Source organism: Barbus barbus, assembly GCF_936440315.1.
Source record: "Barbus barbus genome assembly, chromosome: 30".
Lineage (NCBI taxonomy): Eukaryota > Metazoa > Chordata > Actinopteri > Cypriniformes > Cyprinidae > Barbus > Barbus barbus.
In genome coordinates, this window is record NC_136758.1 from 9,926,446 (window position 1) to 9,942,654 (window position 16,209).

A 16,209-nucleotide genomic window follows, 5' to 3' on the forward strand; every position below is an offset into this window, starting at 1 on the left:
ACATGACAGTGTTAATGTGTTTGGTCTTGGCGGAAAAGATCTACTACACTGCTGCTGCAGCAGAGCAAGTACCGAGACTTGCTACAACCAAGACAGCCACAGTCATGCTGCTGTGAGCATAAGAAATACTGCTGCTGCACATATAATATAAAATAACCCCCATATATAACATACATGAAATTACCCCGTAGTGGATCTATACAGGTGGAGCTGGGGAAGGTGAAGGATTTCTGCAACTGCTAGGGCAAACACCTAGCCAAGTATTTGAATATTGAGCAGCAAGCTCATTGGCTGCTCATGTAAAAAGAAACCAACCAGCTGGGCTGTGTGAATAATGAGGTGATTACATCAGATTGAGTTAGAAGCTATATCAGTCTGCGCTATCTAGACTTTCATGACAAAATTTTGTATTTCTTTTTTTAAATAAGGGAAAACTTACTGAATTAAGTATGTATGTATTAATTTTTTATGCTTTCTTGTTCTTTCTCCCCATCTCATTTTTTGTTATCAGTAAGAACAAGCATGGCTGTGACACCTGCCGTTGTAAGAAATGCCCTGAACTGCCATGTGACAAGTCCTGTCCAATGGGCTTCCAGCACGATGAGTTGGGTTGTCTGATTTGCCAGTGTAGAGGTAAGTCACTGTTTTGCCTTTTATAGAACTAGTGATTTTGTATTATCTAGTTTAACTACAGCATGACTGTTACATTTTCTCATATAAACTTGATATTTCCAAATTAGAAATCTGATTAAAAAAAAATTTGCCTGTAAATGCACATCTTTTGAATTCTATGTTTAAGCACCAATTTAGAAATATTTTGAATTAGCTTTTATTTTAATATTTATATCATACATTTTACTAATTTTGGTATGTGCTTTTCGCTTTGTATTTATTTTTATTTAAGTGTGGCTATTCAGATCATTTGAATTTTATTTCAGCTTTATTTTAGTTAACAAACTATTTAAGCAAAATTTTCTTGTAGTTTTAACTACAACATTGTAATGAACTGTATATATTTATTCTGATTAATATAATTAAGAATTACAATTATATATTACATCTTGGTGACTTTTATCATATTACTGTTGTGGCAATGTTACAAACACTATAAGATACTCTAGGCCATGTGTTTTATACACACATGAACACCCCTTACCCAAGGTAAAATCACTGCAGCTCATGGCGTATTACTTTAATACATAAGCAAAATCTGTTCAGATGCCCTTGAAGTAGACAGCCAACACGGATCAAATATATATTTTCCCCCCATTTAAAAGTCATTTATATTTAAAAATCTAAGTAATATAACTCAAAAGCTCTTTTTTTCATGTCCAGAGGTTATCTAGTGCTACATTGGCCCCATACAGCTGAATCGATATGCTGAGGTGTTATTCCTTTAATTTCCAAGTGTGAGCCATGTGCACACAGAGGACTGCTGGGCCTCCAATTCGGTAGACCAGGGTCTCCAGCATCCCCGCCCCCATATTTTCCATTTGTTTTGAGGGCCACCTGTTGTACATACAAAAGCCAGGCCCACATTTACTCACAGCCCTCCATTATTTATACGACTCTTGTTTTTTCGTTTGATTCATCTTCAATAATGAAGCTGGCACGTGAAATATTCACAAGCCGGTTCGTTTAATGAGACGAGATAACAAGGAAAAAGACCCTTTTTTAATCTCCCGCGTTGAATTTTTGAAAGCGTGCATCCTCCACAGGATTTTAATCAATGTGAAATGGTTCTGTGATATTGACTGGGGCCTGGCTGGAGCCCTGCCGCTGTTATGGAGAGGCAGTGAGAGGTGACGCTCTTAGCAGATAGAATGAGATTTGAGAATGTTTTGTGCTCTGGGGTTTGGGGCGTGCGAGGCATCACTTGCATATTTTGTCATTTCACGCTGTCTGTGGTGCAGCCGGTGAAAATGTTTCACTGAAGAGGTCAAATGTCTGGAATATAAATGCAAAAATGATTCATGGAATCCTCTGGATTTCCCGTTTTGCTATTAATATGCCAAAGAATCCATCCGGACCAGACTATATAAACACATTTTTACGCTGTGTCTCAAGTGTCAGATCATTTCAAATTTTGGTCTGCTTTTACCACAAAGCAGTTGTTCTCTTGTTGTGTTTGAGCATTTGGGTTAAGCGTTTGCAGCATTTGAGTTAAATGTCAACTAAATTTCAATGGTTTTATGTTCTCAGTAGCCAATAATTCAAATAATGTTTATCCTCATTCCAAGTGAACTTGTATTTAACAGATTGTGGGTTACAGTATCATGGTTTTTGATGATGATATTAAATTTTGCAAGAAACGGAAAAAGTTGTGATTGTCTTTTCCTCCCTTTTTGTGACATATGAAAGTGAAGTGAAAGTGACATAAGACATGTTTTTTTATATAGGTATATTCTCAATTTGTGCTCTGCATTTAACCCATCCAAAGTGCATACACACAGCAGTGAACACACACCCGGAGCAGTGGGCAGCCATTTATGATGCGGTGCCCGGGTAGCTGTTGGGGGTTCGGTGCCTTGCTCAAGGGCACCTCAGTCGTGGTATTGAGGGTGGAAAGAGCACTGTACATTCACTCCCCCCACCTACAATCCCTGCCATCCTGAGACTCGAACTCACACCTTTCGATTACGAGTCCGATTCTCTGACCATTAGGTCACGACTTCCCCTATACGAGTGAAACAGCTTTGTGTAACAGCTTTGTGAAACAACACTTTTTTTCGGGGGGGGGGGGGTAAATCATAAAGAGTTTGTTTTGTTTAAAAATGATATAAATGTATGAGGTATATTCTCATTATTATTAGTTAAAGTGCCCATATAATGCCATTTTTAAGGTTCTTCGTATTGTTTTGGGAGTCTACAATAGGTATAAATGCATGTAAAGTCAATAAATGCTTTAGTTTTCTCAAAATATGCATTTAATATCGCCTCATTTTCCAATGATGCTCAAACTATTCGTTCAAAGCAGTTCTAAGATTCAGTCTCTCTAAACCCTTCCTTTCCTTGAGCCTACTCTGCTCTGATTGGTCAGATGGCCCAGTCTGTTGTGATTGATCTACCACACACAGTGCATGTCGGAAATGATGTGCCCATTGCCATATTTTAAACGCTCGATAGAAAATATATAAAATATTATCATTTATGTAGTATACTTACAGGTTGTGATTCAGTGGAGCCAGCTGGTCCAAATAAACTGAGTACTAAGCCATCTTTCAAGAGCAAGTGTTTTTTGAATCCCACATTGAACACAGAGATTAGAGAAGCAGTCGTCAGTAAAATGATGAGAACACAACAAAGACTGGGGTTGTACTGCTGTGGTACTGTGGAAAAAATTAATTTTAACCACTGATTCTTTGCAGCCTCATCTTTCAGAAGTGAAAACAAAATGAATTTACTTTCACAGCGTGGAACACAGCATATCCTCGGAATGAAGAACAAGCTACAGTGTTTGAGGGCGGCTCAAGTTGCTGTGTAGAACATAGGCGGGCATTATGCAAATGTGTTACCCCATGACGTGTAGCTGTTACAGAAGTGGGATTCGAATTACTGACGACTGGTTTAGGCTGGTCAGAGTCGATGCTTTCTTTTTTCATTTGATGTATTTATTGTTCATTCATTGGATTCTCCGTGCAGATCAGAGCTCGTCATCTGTGGCTCCAGCAGTGAAACTGGGCTCCTGCTTGTCTATGGACGGCCGCAGGCACGAAAACGGGCAGAGCTGGCATGACGGATGCAGGGACTGTTACTGCCATGCTGGGAGAGAAATGTGTGCCCTTATTTCTTGCCCAGTTCCCCCCTGCGATAACCCCACCATCCGACCTGGCCACTGCTGCCCCACCTGTCCAGGTGAGCCAATACTGCAACATACTTGCATTACGATCTCCGATGATACTTCAGGATGGATTTTGCATGTTAAACTATTTATTATCTCTTTCAGAAGAGTCCAGTTCCCATAAACCGGAGCTGAGCGAGGTGTCCGTGTGTTTGGCTCCGGGTGGAGAGTACTTTGTGGAGGGAGAGACATGGAACATTGACTCCTGCACTCAGTGTACCTGCCACAGCGGCCGTGTGCTCTGTGAGACAGAGGTGTGCCCGCCCCTGCTCTGCCACAGTCCAATCAGAACACAGGATTCCTGCTGCCCTCATTGTCCAGGTGTGTTGTCAACGAAAGCCTTTTTGTTTGAAAAGCATTGCTCTAACTTACCAAAACTTTAGTTTTGAAGCATGTTGTGAATACTTGAATGTCATGGAGAAGCCAAAGTAGCTGTGATATTTGGATCTGGTAGAAGTACAGTCAAGGGAGGCGGAAAAACATCATTTTTTAAAAGATTCATTATTGTACGGACTTTTAGAGTATAGAGGCGTGAGACACCTTCAACAGGAGAAAAGTTAACACAATGTGAACGTGCATAATGCATGTGTTTGGTGGAAATGATGAATACTGCATGGGCGCAGAAGTACATGATCAACAGTCTGAGCCGAAAGGATGACAGAAGAATAGAATGGATGCACATTTCAGAGAATGTTTCAGCTATAACGCTGCTCTTTTAAATGTACTCAACACCGCTGAAATCATTTTCGGCTTTCTGAATGAAAGATTTGTTTTTCAAGATTGGATTGTTTGAGTTGCTATGAATATTTATGTTTTTGAGTCATTTGTGTTTTAGTCAAAGTATGTTGACATTCCGGTATTTAGTTACAAGAGAAACTACTCAAAACTTTTTCATATAATATGGATCAAATACAGCCCCAGAGAAATATGGTGAACGTTTTAGCAAATTTCAAAGCTTGAATTCAAAGATGTAGCGTCACATGCTTAATTGGAGACTATTGGAAATTTGTAGACTGTCAGTTTCATTTTAGCTTGTAAACTTGATGTCACTGAAGTCAACATCAAAACTGTTTACTTCTTTAATACGTTTCTGGTCTTATTGTGAAGGATCTAAGGATTTAAAGAAAAAAGTCTTTATAGTTCTGTCATCATTAAACTCTAGATGGTGCAGGCTGATGGATCGTTAATGCTAACTAATGATATTCACTGCGTTAAGGCTGGAATACTCTACATGACTTTACAACTTTTTCAGTGACAGAGGAAAGCGGGACATCATACACTACACGACTGAGGATGATACACCAGCAGACTTTGAAATTGTACCGATCATAACAAACTCACGCAGAAACGTGTGCCTGAGACGATTGACAAATAAAAAAAAATATGTGTTCTGAAAATATCAAACATGTTTGATATCCTCCGACTGGGTGGATTTAGAGTCTGAAGCTAAAAAATCTGAGTCTGTGACCATCATACACTATGCGATTTTCTATGGAAACTGTCAACTCAAATCTGCAGACTGGCTTTGACCTTCGGCAACCGACTGTAAATCGGTGGAAAATCAGGGCAAAAATCGTGAAGTGTATTCCAGGCTTTAAGCTATTTTGCACAAACTGATTGGTTCATGTTGCATATGCAGCCAATGAGCTTGCTGCATTTTAAATGGTTGGTTAGCATTCACTAGAGCATTTCACAGCATGCTTCAGAGTTTCTCTGAAACCCTCCTCCTTCCCCAGCTCCACCTGCTGCTACGGGTTATTTTATATGCTATTTGTGCAGCAGCAGTATGTCTTAAATGCTCAATGCACTGTATCACCATATGTATTGGCAGTAGCATGTTCCTGTACTTGCTTTGCAGCAGCAGCAATAATCTACAACAACAGCAATAACCAAGAGCAGCAGCATAGCAGATCTATTCCTTCAAGACCAAATACATGAACATTGTCATGATAGAAATCTGTTTATATGTATCCCTTGTTCCAGATGATCCAGTCACCCCTCAGACGCCCAGTAACGACAGCATGCCCAGCTACTGCAGGAATGAGAATGGTGATATCTTCTTGGCCGCTGAGTCCTGGAAGCCCAACGTCTGCTCCAGCTGCGTGTGTCTAGACGGAGCTATCACCTGCTTCTCTGAGTCCTGCCCACCAGTCAACTGCGCCCGGCCCGTTCTCAGGAAGGGCCAGTGTTGCCCATACTGTCTCGGTATGTAAATCTGTGCACAGCTGAAGATCGTATTGCCACAGATCAGACGGCCAAGTTAAGTTGCCTTCTGATCATATGTGGGTGTTAATGACACGGCTATGACCAAGCGTCTCTCCCACCTCTTCACCAGATGCCACGCCGAGGGCCGTGTGTCATTTCAACGGGAAGACATACATGGATGAGGAGCGATGGGACATTGACAGCTGCACTCATTGCTATTGCCTGCAAGGCCAGACCCTCTGCTCGACTGTCAGCTGTCCTGTCTTACCCTGCCATCAGCCGGTCACCGTGGAGGGCAGCTGCTGCCCCATGTGTCCAGGTCAGGATTTATGTGCTGTGTGTTCACATAGAGATTAGCTCAGATGAGCAGAGCAGAATGAGAGACCGTGAATCTGCATGCCAAATACAAAACAGATATGCTACACAGAGCCTCCTAAAGTATTTAGAGGATTAAATGTCTGCGTTTCCTTGCATGGTTAAAATATTTAACCAGGTGGCATCACAAACAATCTACAACCTTTATCAGAAGTGATGTCAATTTTCTTAGTTAGCAAATGTGTTTTAGTGAAACATTTAGCTTTTTGTAAAATATTTAGCAATTTGAAAATTGTGTTTGTGATGTCTTAATTTAGATCCAAATACTTTTTGGATCTTTATTTATGTTGGACTGCTATTTTAAGCAGACACTGAACTCCAAATATCCAAATGAGCTTAAAAAGCAAAATAATATATGAATGATTATAAAACAAATATTAGATGACAAACTTAAATGGGAATTAGAAATTTGGCCTTGACAACTAACTGAAATAAAAATAAAAAAATAATTAAATAATAAGAATCTGTCAAATTAGTAATAATTATCATTTATTATTAGTTAAATAATAATATAATTATTATAATATAATACATATTTATAATAGTTTATTAGTTTACTATATTTGTAGTGAAATAAATCATTATAATTCTTAGAAACATTATAGTTTTATATAAGATCTTGTTTCATGTAAAAGACGAAATGAAATAAAAAATATTTATAAAATTGTAGGTTTGTTTTTATCAAATTTAAAAAAAATGAAGCATAGAAATGACTTTGTTTGGCTTTAAAAAAGTTTTATTTCTCTGCTGACGTAATCAAGGCAATAGGGGTGGGGAAAATAAGCTTAACCAACAAAAGCCCTTTTCACCCCCCAATTAAATCCTGATGGATAAAATCAAGCCGTGTTCTACTGTTTCCTGTTTAATATTCCATTTAATTCTAATGTACAGCTCATTACTGGAGTTAAATTCTGCTTTATTTGCAATCTGGTTTGCATTTTGCCCCACATAATTTGAAGTGGATGGAAAAGTAGCTATAGACTACTTCACAATGACTAGAATAAATGGCAGTATCACTGATCCAAGTACCCTGCAGTTTTACTCTCTGTAGTTCTGTCACACGTCTCTCTCTCTTTTTCACGCTCTCTCTTAATCTCGTTGTCTCTCTCTGTCTGGCTCTCATAAAGTATTGTTTACTTAGAACCTTCTCTCTAATTGAATGGGTCTTTCGTCTAAATACGGACTCGTTGAGATGAATCATTTAAAAGGATTGATTAAGTCAATGCCGGACAGAGGCTAAATTAGCTCTCTTTGCATTTGGGAGATAATGTAATTGATCACGGCCTCTCTTTATTGCTGTGTCACTTGGCTCTGGATCAATGAGGGGGTTGAGAGTAGTGTTGTGTGCACTCTGGGTAATCACTCACCCTTTGGTGCTTTCCCACTCAAAGACACAGCTCTGAAGATGAGCTTTTAATTAGCTTGCGGCCTGCAATTTCATGCTGACCCGAATCTTGTTTTTTCTGAGTGGGCACTTCTCAACTCCTCTTAATGTAGTTAGGATTTGTATTATGTGTTTTGGTGTGTGTTTTTCTGTAACACGCTGTTCTTCTGTCTTTCTTTCTTTGTGTCCCCGTGTCTCTGATGTTTTAATTACAGAGAGTTACGCTCCTACAAATGTGCCCATTGAGAAGACGGACCAACGAGGAGATAAACAGAGACATCAACCAGCCTGGCCGACTCATAGTGAAAACGATATTATGCCACAGTTCAGAGGTACGTACAAGAGTACGGGACGAAATATAGACAGCAAGTCTTTGTTGGGCTGTCTTAGCTTAATGCACAAAATAAGCCACAGCACAACCAGTGTAGTGTTTCTTCTACAGTCAGTATTCTGATTCAAGACAACTAAGCTGCATCCGAATTTGTATACTCTCTAGTAGGTACTACAGTTGGTTTGAAACTTACTTCACAACCATTAAAAACTATGTTCTGTATAGTATGGATAAGGGTAGTATGAATGAAATTTGTAAGTATTACCAACATGTTGTTACTGTCATGTGACCTATCAGTGTCTGTTGTGTCGCTTACCTGCCATTCACAAATCCACTCCCTTGGTTTCATGGGATAGTAAAGCATCTATCGAACTCCAGATTCTCTGGGTACTTTTTGTCTACTCGTTTTTCAACTACTGGTTTTTCAAATACGATTAATTCAGACATACTACTCGTTTAACATACTGTTTTTTTGCATGCTATACTGTACAATATGGAAGTAGGAATAATTCAGACAGCACAAATCTCATGGAAAAGCAACATTTTGAAAATAATTAATTTGAGAAGTTACTCAGCCTAGTTAAGCTGTTTTAAAGGAACACTCCACTTTTTTGGAAATAGGCTCATTTTACATCTCCCCTAGAGTTGAGTTTTACCATTTTTGAATCCATTCAGCCGATCTCCGGGTCTGGCGGTAGCACTTTTAGCATAGATCATTTAATCAGATTAGACCATTAGCATTTGGTCATCAAAAATGACCAAAGAGTTTCAATAATTTTCCTATTTAAGGCTTCACTCTTCTGTAGTTAATGATATTACGCAGCGCCTGAAAGTAGTCCCCAGCTAGGTAACTAGTTGGGATATAGCTGGGACTACTTTCAGGCGCTGCGTAATATCATTGCACCTGCTGCACTCATGGTACGGCAGCAAAGTTCCTTGATTATTACGCCGGAATGAGAGTATAGTTCCTAGCCATATCAGCCCAGAAAATCACAACTTTTCATTTTCTGTTGGTCTTAGTACACTATGTAACTACAGAAGAGTCAAGTTTTCAATGGGAAAATTATCAAAACTCTTTGGTCATTTTTGATAACCAAATGCTAATAGTCTAATCCGATTCAATGATCTATGCTAAGCTAAGATAAAAGTGCTACCGCCAGACTCGGAGATCGGCTGAATGGATTCAAAAACGGTAAAACTCAACTGTTTAACTCTAGGGGAGTTGTAAAATGAGCCTATTTCCAAAAAAGTGGAGTGTTCCTTTAAGATACTAACTTGCAAACTTAAGCTGTTAGCATGTTTATAGCTAACTATGATTACTAGCTACTCCTGATTTCATTCCATTGAGCAATTTCATGAGCTTGTGGTAGAGAATTAGCGAGACAATTCTGCAACTTCTGAAGTAATTTTAATCCAACTTCACTTTCATAAAGCAGGCTGTTTGTGTCTTTTGATTTTCCCTGTTAGCAATCAGTAATTTCTTCTTGATTTTCCATGTGTTGCTTTTGTTAAGGCTGATGTGAGTGGGTGTCTGTCTGTCAAGACTCTGGCATTTGCCTTAATTGCTGACGTGGATGTCTGACATTACCTGCTTTTACAATCAAGCCCAATTTGCATTTCATATGGCTTGATTCAATACTGAATTGTTCTACATTGCCCCAGTGAGTCACTGCTCAATGAGTCACAGCTTTCAGGTGCAACAGGTGTGTTGTGGGTTGTTCCAGGTGACTTCGGAAGTCTGCAGATGCCCTACCTAGATGGCAAGACACCAATGCCCAGTGAGGATGCTGGTCTGCACTGGGCCTGGGTGGCACTGCCCATCCTAATGATGATGCTCACTATCGCCGCCCTGCTGTTGGTCAACCAGCGTAAGCAGTGGATCCCTGTGCCTTGCTACCGCACACCCAATAAGGTACCTGCCTATATGTCCCAGTTTGCTACATGGATACTAGGGGTGGGCGATATACTGGGAGACACGATTAATCGGTAGAAATTTGCAAACCGGTAGAGATTTTGCACTATTGTCTCTATCAAGGTTACACACTCATGTGACGTTGCTGTGCTATGTGGTAACAAAAACATATCGTTTGAATGCATTTTTAAGCATTGCAAATGATAAGAGGTTTTAAGCCCTTGAAACACAATCAGCAGCGAAAGAAAACTCATTTCGCTATATGCAAGCGACTGAGAGACTGTCTGAGCGCTGTCAGAAAGGTGCACACAAGTGAAGACAATGCTCATAGAGCGTGGGAGTATTGAACGGAGTCATTTTTGCCAAAATGCCCATCTTTGCAAGTATCCTTGTAACTGTAATTTCGGTCTTAAGTGAAAGCAATTGAAAAGAAAAACACATGTGTAACAATATATTGGATCCAGCCAGCTCTTAAAGTGACAGCAGTCCAAAATTCCTGCTGTCTGTCATTCGTGTTAATCAAACAACAAAAGAAAGAAAATTTCTCACTGCTCTTGACTAAATCACTTTTGTAACTTTAATAAGAAGAAATATATATTTAATTTACACAGTGAAGAATAAGCAGTGTTTTATACATTTGATTACTTGCACAATGTACATTGTACATAGCATTTCTTATGTATTTGTTTTTTGTATGTATGTGTATATATATATATGTGTGTGTGTGTGTGTGTGTGTGTGTGTGTGTGTGTGTGTGTGTGTGTGTGTGTGTGTGTCGTTACCGTGAAATAAAATTACTCATATCGTAATATATGATTTTGCTCATATCGCCCACCCCTAAAGGATACAATCACATTTTGAATTAACATACCAAATAGGATGCAGAATTGCATGATTATGTTTTTTTAAGTTAAGAATATTTATTTTAATTCTCAAAAATGGTACTTAAGGCTGGAATACGCCACACAACTTTTAAAATTGGAACAGATTTTAAAGCACTTGGCATCATACTTTTGCTGGCTTTGTAAATGGGGTTACACTTTATTTTGATAGTCCACCTTAGACAATCTACTAACTATAAGTAACTTTGTAACTACGTGTCAACTAATTCTCATTCATTTGTAACTACAGGTCTACTAACTCTCAAGGTAGACTGTTAGGTTTAGGGTTGGTAGAATAAGTTGACATATACTTGCAAAGTTTGGTTAGTCATGGTTAGTATGTTGTATGTTGTGGACCCATCAAAATAAAATGTTAGAAGATATTAAGCAGACAGTCTACCAATACTCTAATGACTGCTTGTTGACATGTAGTTGCAAAGTTACTTACTATTAGTAAAATGTCTAAAGTGGACTATCAAAATAAAGTGTTACCGTAAATGGTTACCGTGAAACACTGGGCATTATACACTAAATGAGGGTCACATACTACCAGACTTTCAAATCGGTCCGAACACAACAAACTTGTGCAGAAACATGTACCTTATTGCCAGGAGACGCATGACAAATTAAAAATGACTGTGCCCTTTATATAATAACTATGCAATTTTCTGTGAAATCTGTCACCCAGCATGGGCTCCACAAGATTTCAAATTGGAACAAAAATCTTGGAAAAAGTTGTTTAGTGTATTCCAGCATTTGTAGTATATTCCAGAAAATTCTCTCTATGGTCCAAGACTCACTGTATTTTTTGTCCTGTATAGCCTACGTGTCTCAATAACCAGCTGGTGTATGTGGACTGCCAGAAAGGGACAAAGGTCCAGGTGGACAGTTCCCAACGCATGCTCCGCATTGCAGATCCTGACTCAAGATACAGCGGTTACTACAGCATGCAGAAACACAACAACCTGCAAGCTGACAACTTCTACCAGACCGCGTGAGACACAGGAGAGAGAGAGAGAGTGAGTGAACGAGAACGAGTGAGACTGAGCCCGTGTTCAGCTGCCAAACCTTTGCGGCACATGGACACCTACTAAAAAACTGTAGAGACGGACAAAACCACCAAACCAAGTGGTCAGAGAAGAGACCCTGATACCGAATAACAATTATAATATTCACATAAGTCACTCCAAGCAAATAAAAAAAATATATCACACGTCGACACCAGAAAGTCTCACCAGGAGATGGAAGCAGCACCTATGTAACTGAACCATTACGGAGTGTGATTGTTAAATTGGAGAGGACTCTTCCAGAATATTTTTGTGAATCAGAGGTATGGTAGGTTGAGCATCTTTTGTGTGTAAGCGTGAGATTTCGTGGATGTTCAGGCACAAGTTGAAGGTAGTCGTGAAGTCAAATGAACGTTTTTGGGATTAGGAAAACTGGGGTGTTTTTTTTATTATTTGTTTGTTTGTTTGTTTTCAAGAATATTTTTCCTGCATTCCTAACTTTTTCTGTTGGAAAAGAGAGAAATTATTTTAGGAGTGATACATTTTTGACACAAGTGCTTATGTGAACACTTAACGCTGAAACAAAGCTTCTCTGTCTACGAAACCTGATATGCCCAGATCGGGCGAGAGGCCGAGGAGGGACGTTCACTTCCCCGAGACAGAGGAGGCGCTGGACTATGTACGGAGCACAGCAGAGAGATGGGTAGAGGGGAAAAAAGAGGGAAAATCAGACGAAAAAAGAAAATCTGTTGTTACAACAGATGCGTTTTTGTAGAAGATGCTACTGTAAGATTGTGATTTCCCCAGTGTTGTGGGTGAGTTTGGCCATTTTTTTTCTCTTTTAAAGACAAAAGGAGGAAAGCAGAGTAAACTGCTCTGTGGACATGAGTTCTTCCTGTTAATGGATGTGTGGGGTCTCTATGTTGTATTTCTGCTTATATGTACGAGCGTTTTTCCATTTAATCATACAAACACCATTTGCTCTTTCTCCCACAAGTAAGGGCAGATTGACACTCCTAGCAAATATATATTTTCCTGAAACAAATCCGAGGATTGTGAAGCGAGATGCAGGAACATAGCGATACTGGTTTGGATTTGAGGCTATGCTTTACAAGTGCTGCTTTTTTTGCTTTGATTCTTTAAACCTCATTTTGTAGGGATGAAAACCAGTAGTGAGGATTGTTTTCATCTTTAAGAAACATTTACCAAGAAAACAGAATCAAAGGGCCTTGTTTCTGAAATGCGAGCAAAATTGTTTTTTGTCTAAATCGCTTGTAAAAACATTCGTACGTTTCAAAAATGTAGTAATGTTTGCGTGAATTTCTAACTAGGGGTGTAACAGTAAACATATTCGCATCAAAAATGTTCAGTAAAGGTTCAGTACTCATTTTAATCACTGCATGCGTGTGGAACACATTTAGAAAAAGGTATATCGATATATTTTCAAATGAGATATAGGACATTTTTATCGAAATACTTTGTTGGGAATGCGTTTGAAAATTAAATGCAGAACACAGAGTGAGCGAGTTTCAAACTAAGCTGATTTCCCTCCTTTCAAATGAATGCACTTGACACATGTTTTCATCAACACATGGCATCTTAAAGTTTTATCTTTATCTGTTACTGTTAAAAATCATGGGAGGGTTTGCATTTTGCAGGAAAACTCATCCTGACAGCATATGATTATCCATCAGACTTTACTGAAGAATCAGTACCATTTGTGTACCATTATACCACTACTTCTAACATAAGAAAATGTATGTAAAATAAAGCAAGAAGCCCTGGTTTACAGTGAATTTATAACAGCTAAGGGGTGTTGTGCTTAACATCGCCCCTTAGCTGTTATAAATTCACTGTAAACCACGATTTCATGGGGCTTTTATAAACAGTTATTCCATATGCGTAGCAAGAGTTTACATAATAAAACAAAGATGATATCAATGAACACATTCTTCCGCCAAGCAATTTACACAAGATCTAATGTTTTTCCTAACAATTTACACCAATCTGAAAGTTACATTGGTAATGGTCTTACAAATTATTACTAGTTGTCCCATGTAGAATTGACACAAAAAGTTGCAAATTGTCTACAGTTTATGAGAGAATGATTTTACAAGCGATTTACACAGAAATTGTGCCAGCGTTTTGTGAATGAGGTCTAAAGAATGATCGAATTACTTTCGGTAGGGGATCTGAAAGAAACCTTTACTGTGTTTGGTTAAATGTTTTCCGTTTTCTTTATTTGTACTGTTCACGAAACTGCCTCCTTTTCTGGAAGCTTTGAAACATTACTGAGGCACCTTTGTGTTCTGGTTTTCTAGCTGAGAACGAATTTGGCTTCAAAAATCCAAAGCTATTATAGGAACATTTATGTACATATTATTGCTAAAATGAAAAGACCTGAAATATTATGTGAGTGTATATGTATGTGTGTATGTATATGTATTCGCATGTACGTACGAGTGCGCACACACAAACGCACATGTACGCACACATGGCTTCTCTTCATCGGTAAGGTTCTTAGTTCATTTTCCTAATGAATGTATTTATGATTGAGCAAAATAAGAGATTTTATAATGGCAAACTGATGATGACAGGCATTCCATTGCCTTTCTAATTCAAAAAGCACAGACGATGATGATACAGAAAGAAAGACAAACATCTCATTCTATCCTTATTTTTGTGTGTTTTTTCCCTTTCGTTTTTCACATATAGAGCTTTGCTCAGTTGAACGTTTTGGGGCCCATAAGAGTCACTTTGGTTTTGTTTAGACAGGCAAAAAATAATCACGTTTTGGCTTATCCTAATTGTTTTTTGTAGTGTGAAATATTAGACCATGAGAAATCTAATTTTTACAAAAGACAGCGTGGACAGCCAATTCTAAAGATCAGATTAAAAAATGAAATCGTGCGCAACAAAGCCTTCGTTTCTGTACGTGAAGCAATGTCACGTTGCCATCTATTGTGATCTTACAGCTGAACGATGAAGCTCTCGTTTGATTATTTCCTGTCATGAGTCCCTTCAGGTGTCAGAACTACTGGAATGTTGATGGACATAAGCTGTTGAAGTGAGGGGGCGGGGCAGTGGGCGGGGCAATGGGTGGGGCTGGTTATTTGTGATCGTTTGTCTTGGTTGTATCTTTATCTATATGTGATATTGTTTGTAGAGCTATACAACTTGGCACTTTTATATAGAGAGAAGTAACCTATGTGTTTCTTTCTTGTTTCGGTTTTGTTAGTTTTCTAACTAATCTTTTTAGTAAATGAGTTTGCCCTTCTTTTGTATTTTTTATTTTATTTTCTAAACCCTTGTGGGACCCTGTGCAGGAGTAATTTGGTGAATCTCACGAAAACACTTCCATTTCACCCCTAAATCAAGCGGAAACAAATATTATCATTCTGAAGTAAGAAAATCAAGCTTATTTTTAAAACACAGTTTGCATTACATAATTTTTTACGACAATTAAGCACACGTTCTCCAGAACACTTTTTTGAATTATTATTTTTCCTTTTTTGTTGTCTATTAAATGCAGATTTTTAAAATATTTTGAGTTTTTTGCATTACGGTAATGATAGCTGTGAAGGAAAATGTGCTTAATTGTCATGAAAGTTGTCATGAATTATTACGTGTAAATGTAAAATGTATGTTTTATTTTCTTTGAGAATTTTGTTTTTTCGATTGATGTTGGACTGAATATGACACAGATGTCTTTTTTTCACACAATTATATGTTTGTTTCAGAACTTTTTAACTACAACATTCAATTGTGTAATAAATACTTAGGCATGTGTTCACAATATCATTTATTGTATTATGACCACAAAGTGACGGTTTAGCCTTGATTCAAGCACGGAAATTTGTAGATCTAACTGAGATGTAAGTTCAACTCACAAAGAAGCAAATATCCTCTTGAGGATATTAGGCTAATTACAGAGATTTGGACCTTAAATCCTGTTTATTCTTTACCACGTTTCTGTTTTGTGGAAGTGAAACAATTGATTTGTAGTCCTGTCTTTCAGTCACGGCCAATCAAAAAGCATCAGAGAGAGGGTAAACAAGAATTATTAATGGATCGCTAGAGAGAGCGTTGCTCTGGAGGACCCAACCACCTTTACAAAAATAAACTTAACAGCATTTCAGCAAGATGTCATCCATATTTAATGAGCAATGTGAAATCTGTGCATAGCCCACTTTCAAGTCGAAATGCAATTTCCACACACAAAACAACATTTCCTCCTCATTGCCTCTGAACACACTGTGCTTGAGTTCATGGA

General features: G+C 38.4%; 1 protein-coding gene across 1 annotated transcript in view; it reads left to right on the plus strand.

Annotated features, from left to right (window-relative positions):
• The window catches only part of LOC306850830 (cysteine-rich motor neuron 1 protein), a 115,169-nt gene extending 101,455 nt beyond the window's left edge, over window positions 1–13,714 (plus strand). The window contains exons 10-17 of the mRNA XM_079386746.1: window positions 512–633; window positions 3,643–3,855; window positions 3,947–4,162; window positions 5,825–6,046; window positions 6,177–6,365; window positions 8,021–8,137; window positions 9,861–10,048; window positions 11,751–13,714. Of these exons, the coding sequence (XP_079242872.1) occupies window positions 512–633; window positions 3,643–3,855; window positions 3,947–4,162; window positions 5,825–6,046; window positions 6,177–6,365; window positions 8,021–8,137; window positions 9,861–10,048; window positions 11,751–11,927 (1,444 nt within the window). The 3' untranslated portion in view covers window positions 11,928–13,714. The remainder of the gene's footprint in view (window positions 1–511; window positions 634–3,642; window positions 3,856–3,946; window positions 4,163–5,824; window positions 6,047–6,176; window positions 6,366–8,020; window positions 8,138–9,860; window positions 10,049–11,750) is intronic.
• The last annotated feature ends 2,495 nt before the right edge of the window (window positions 13,715–16,209 follow it).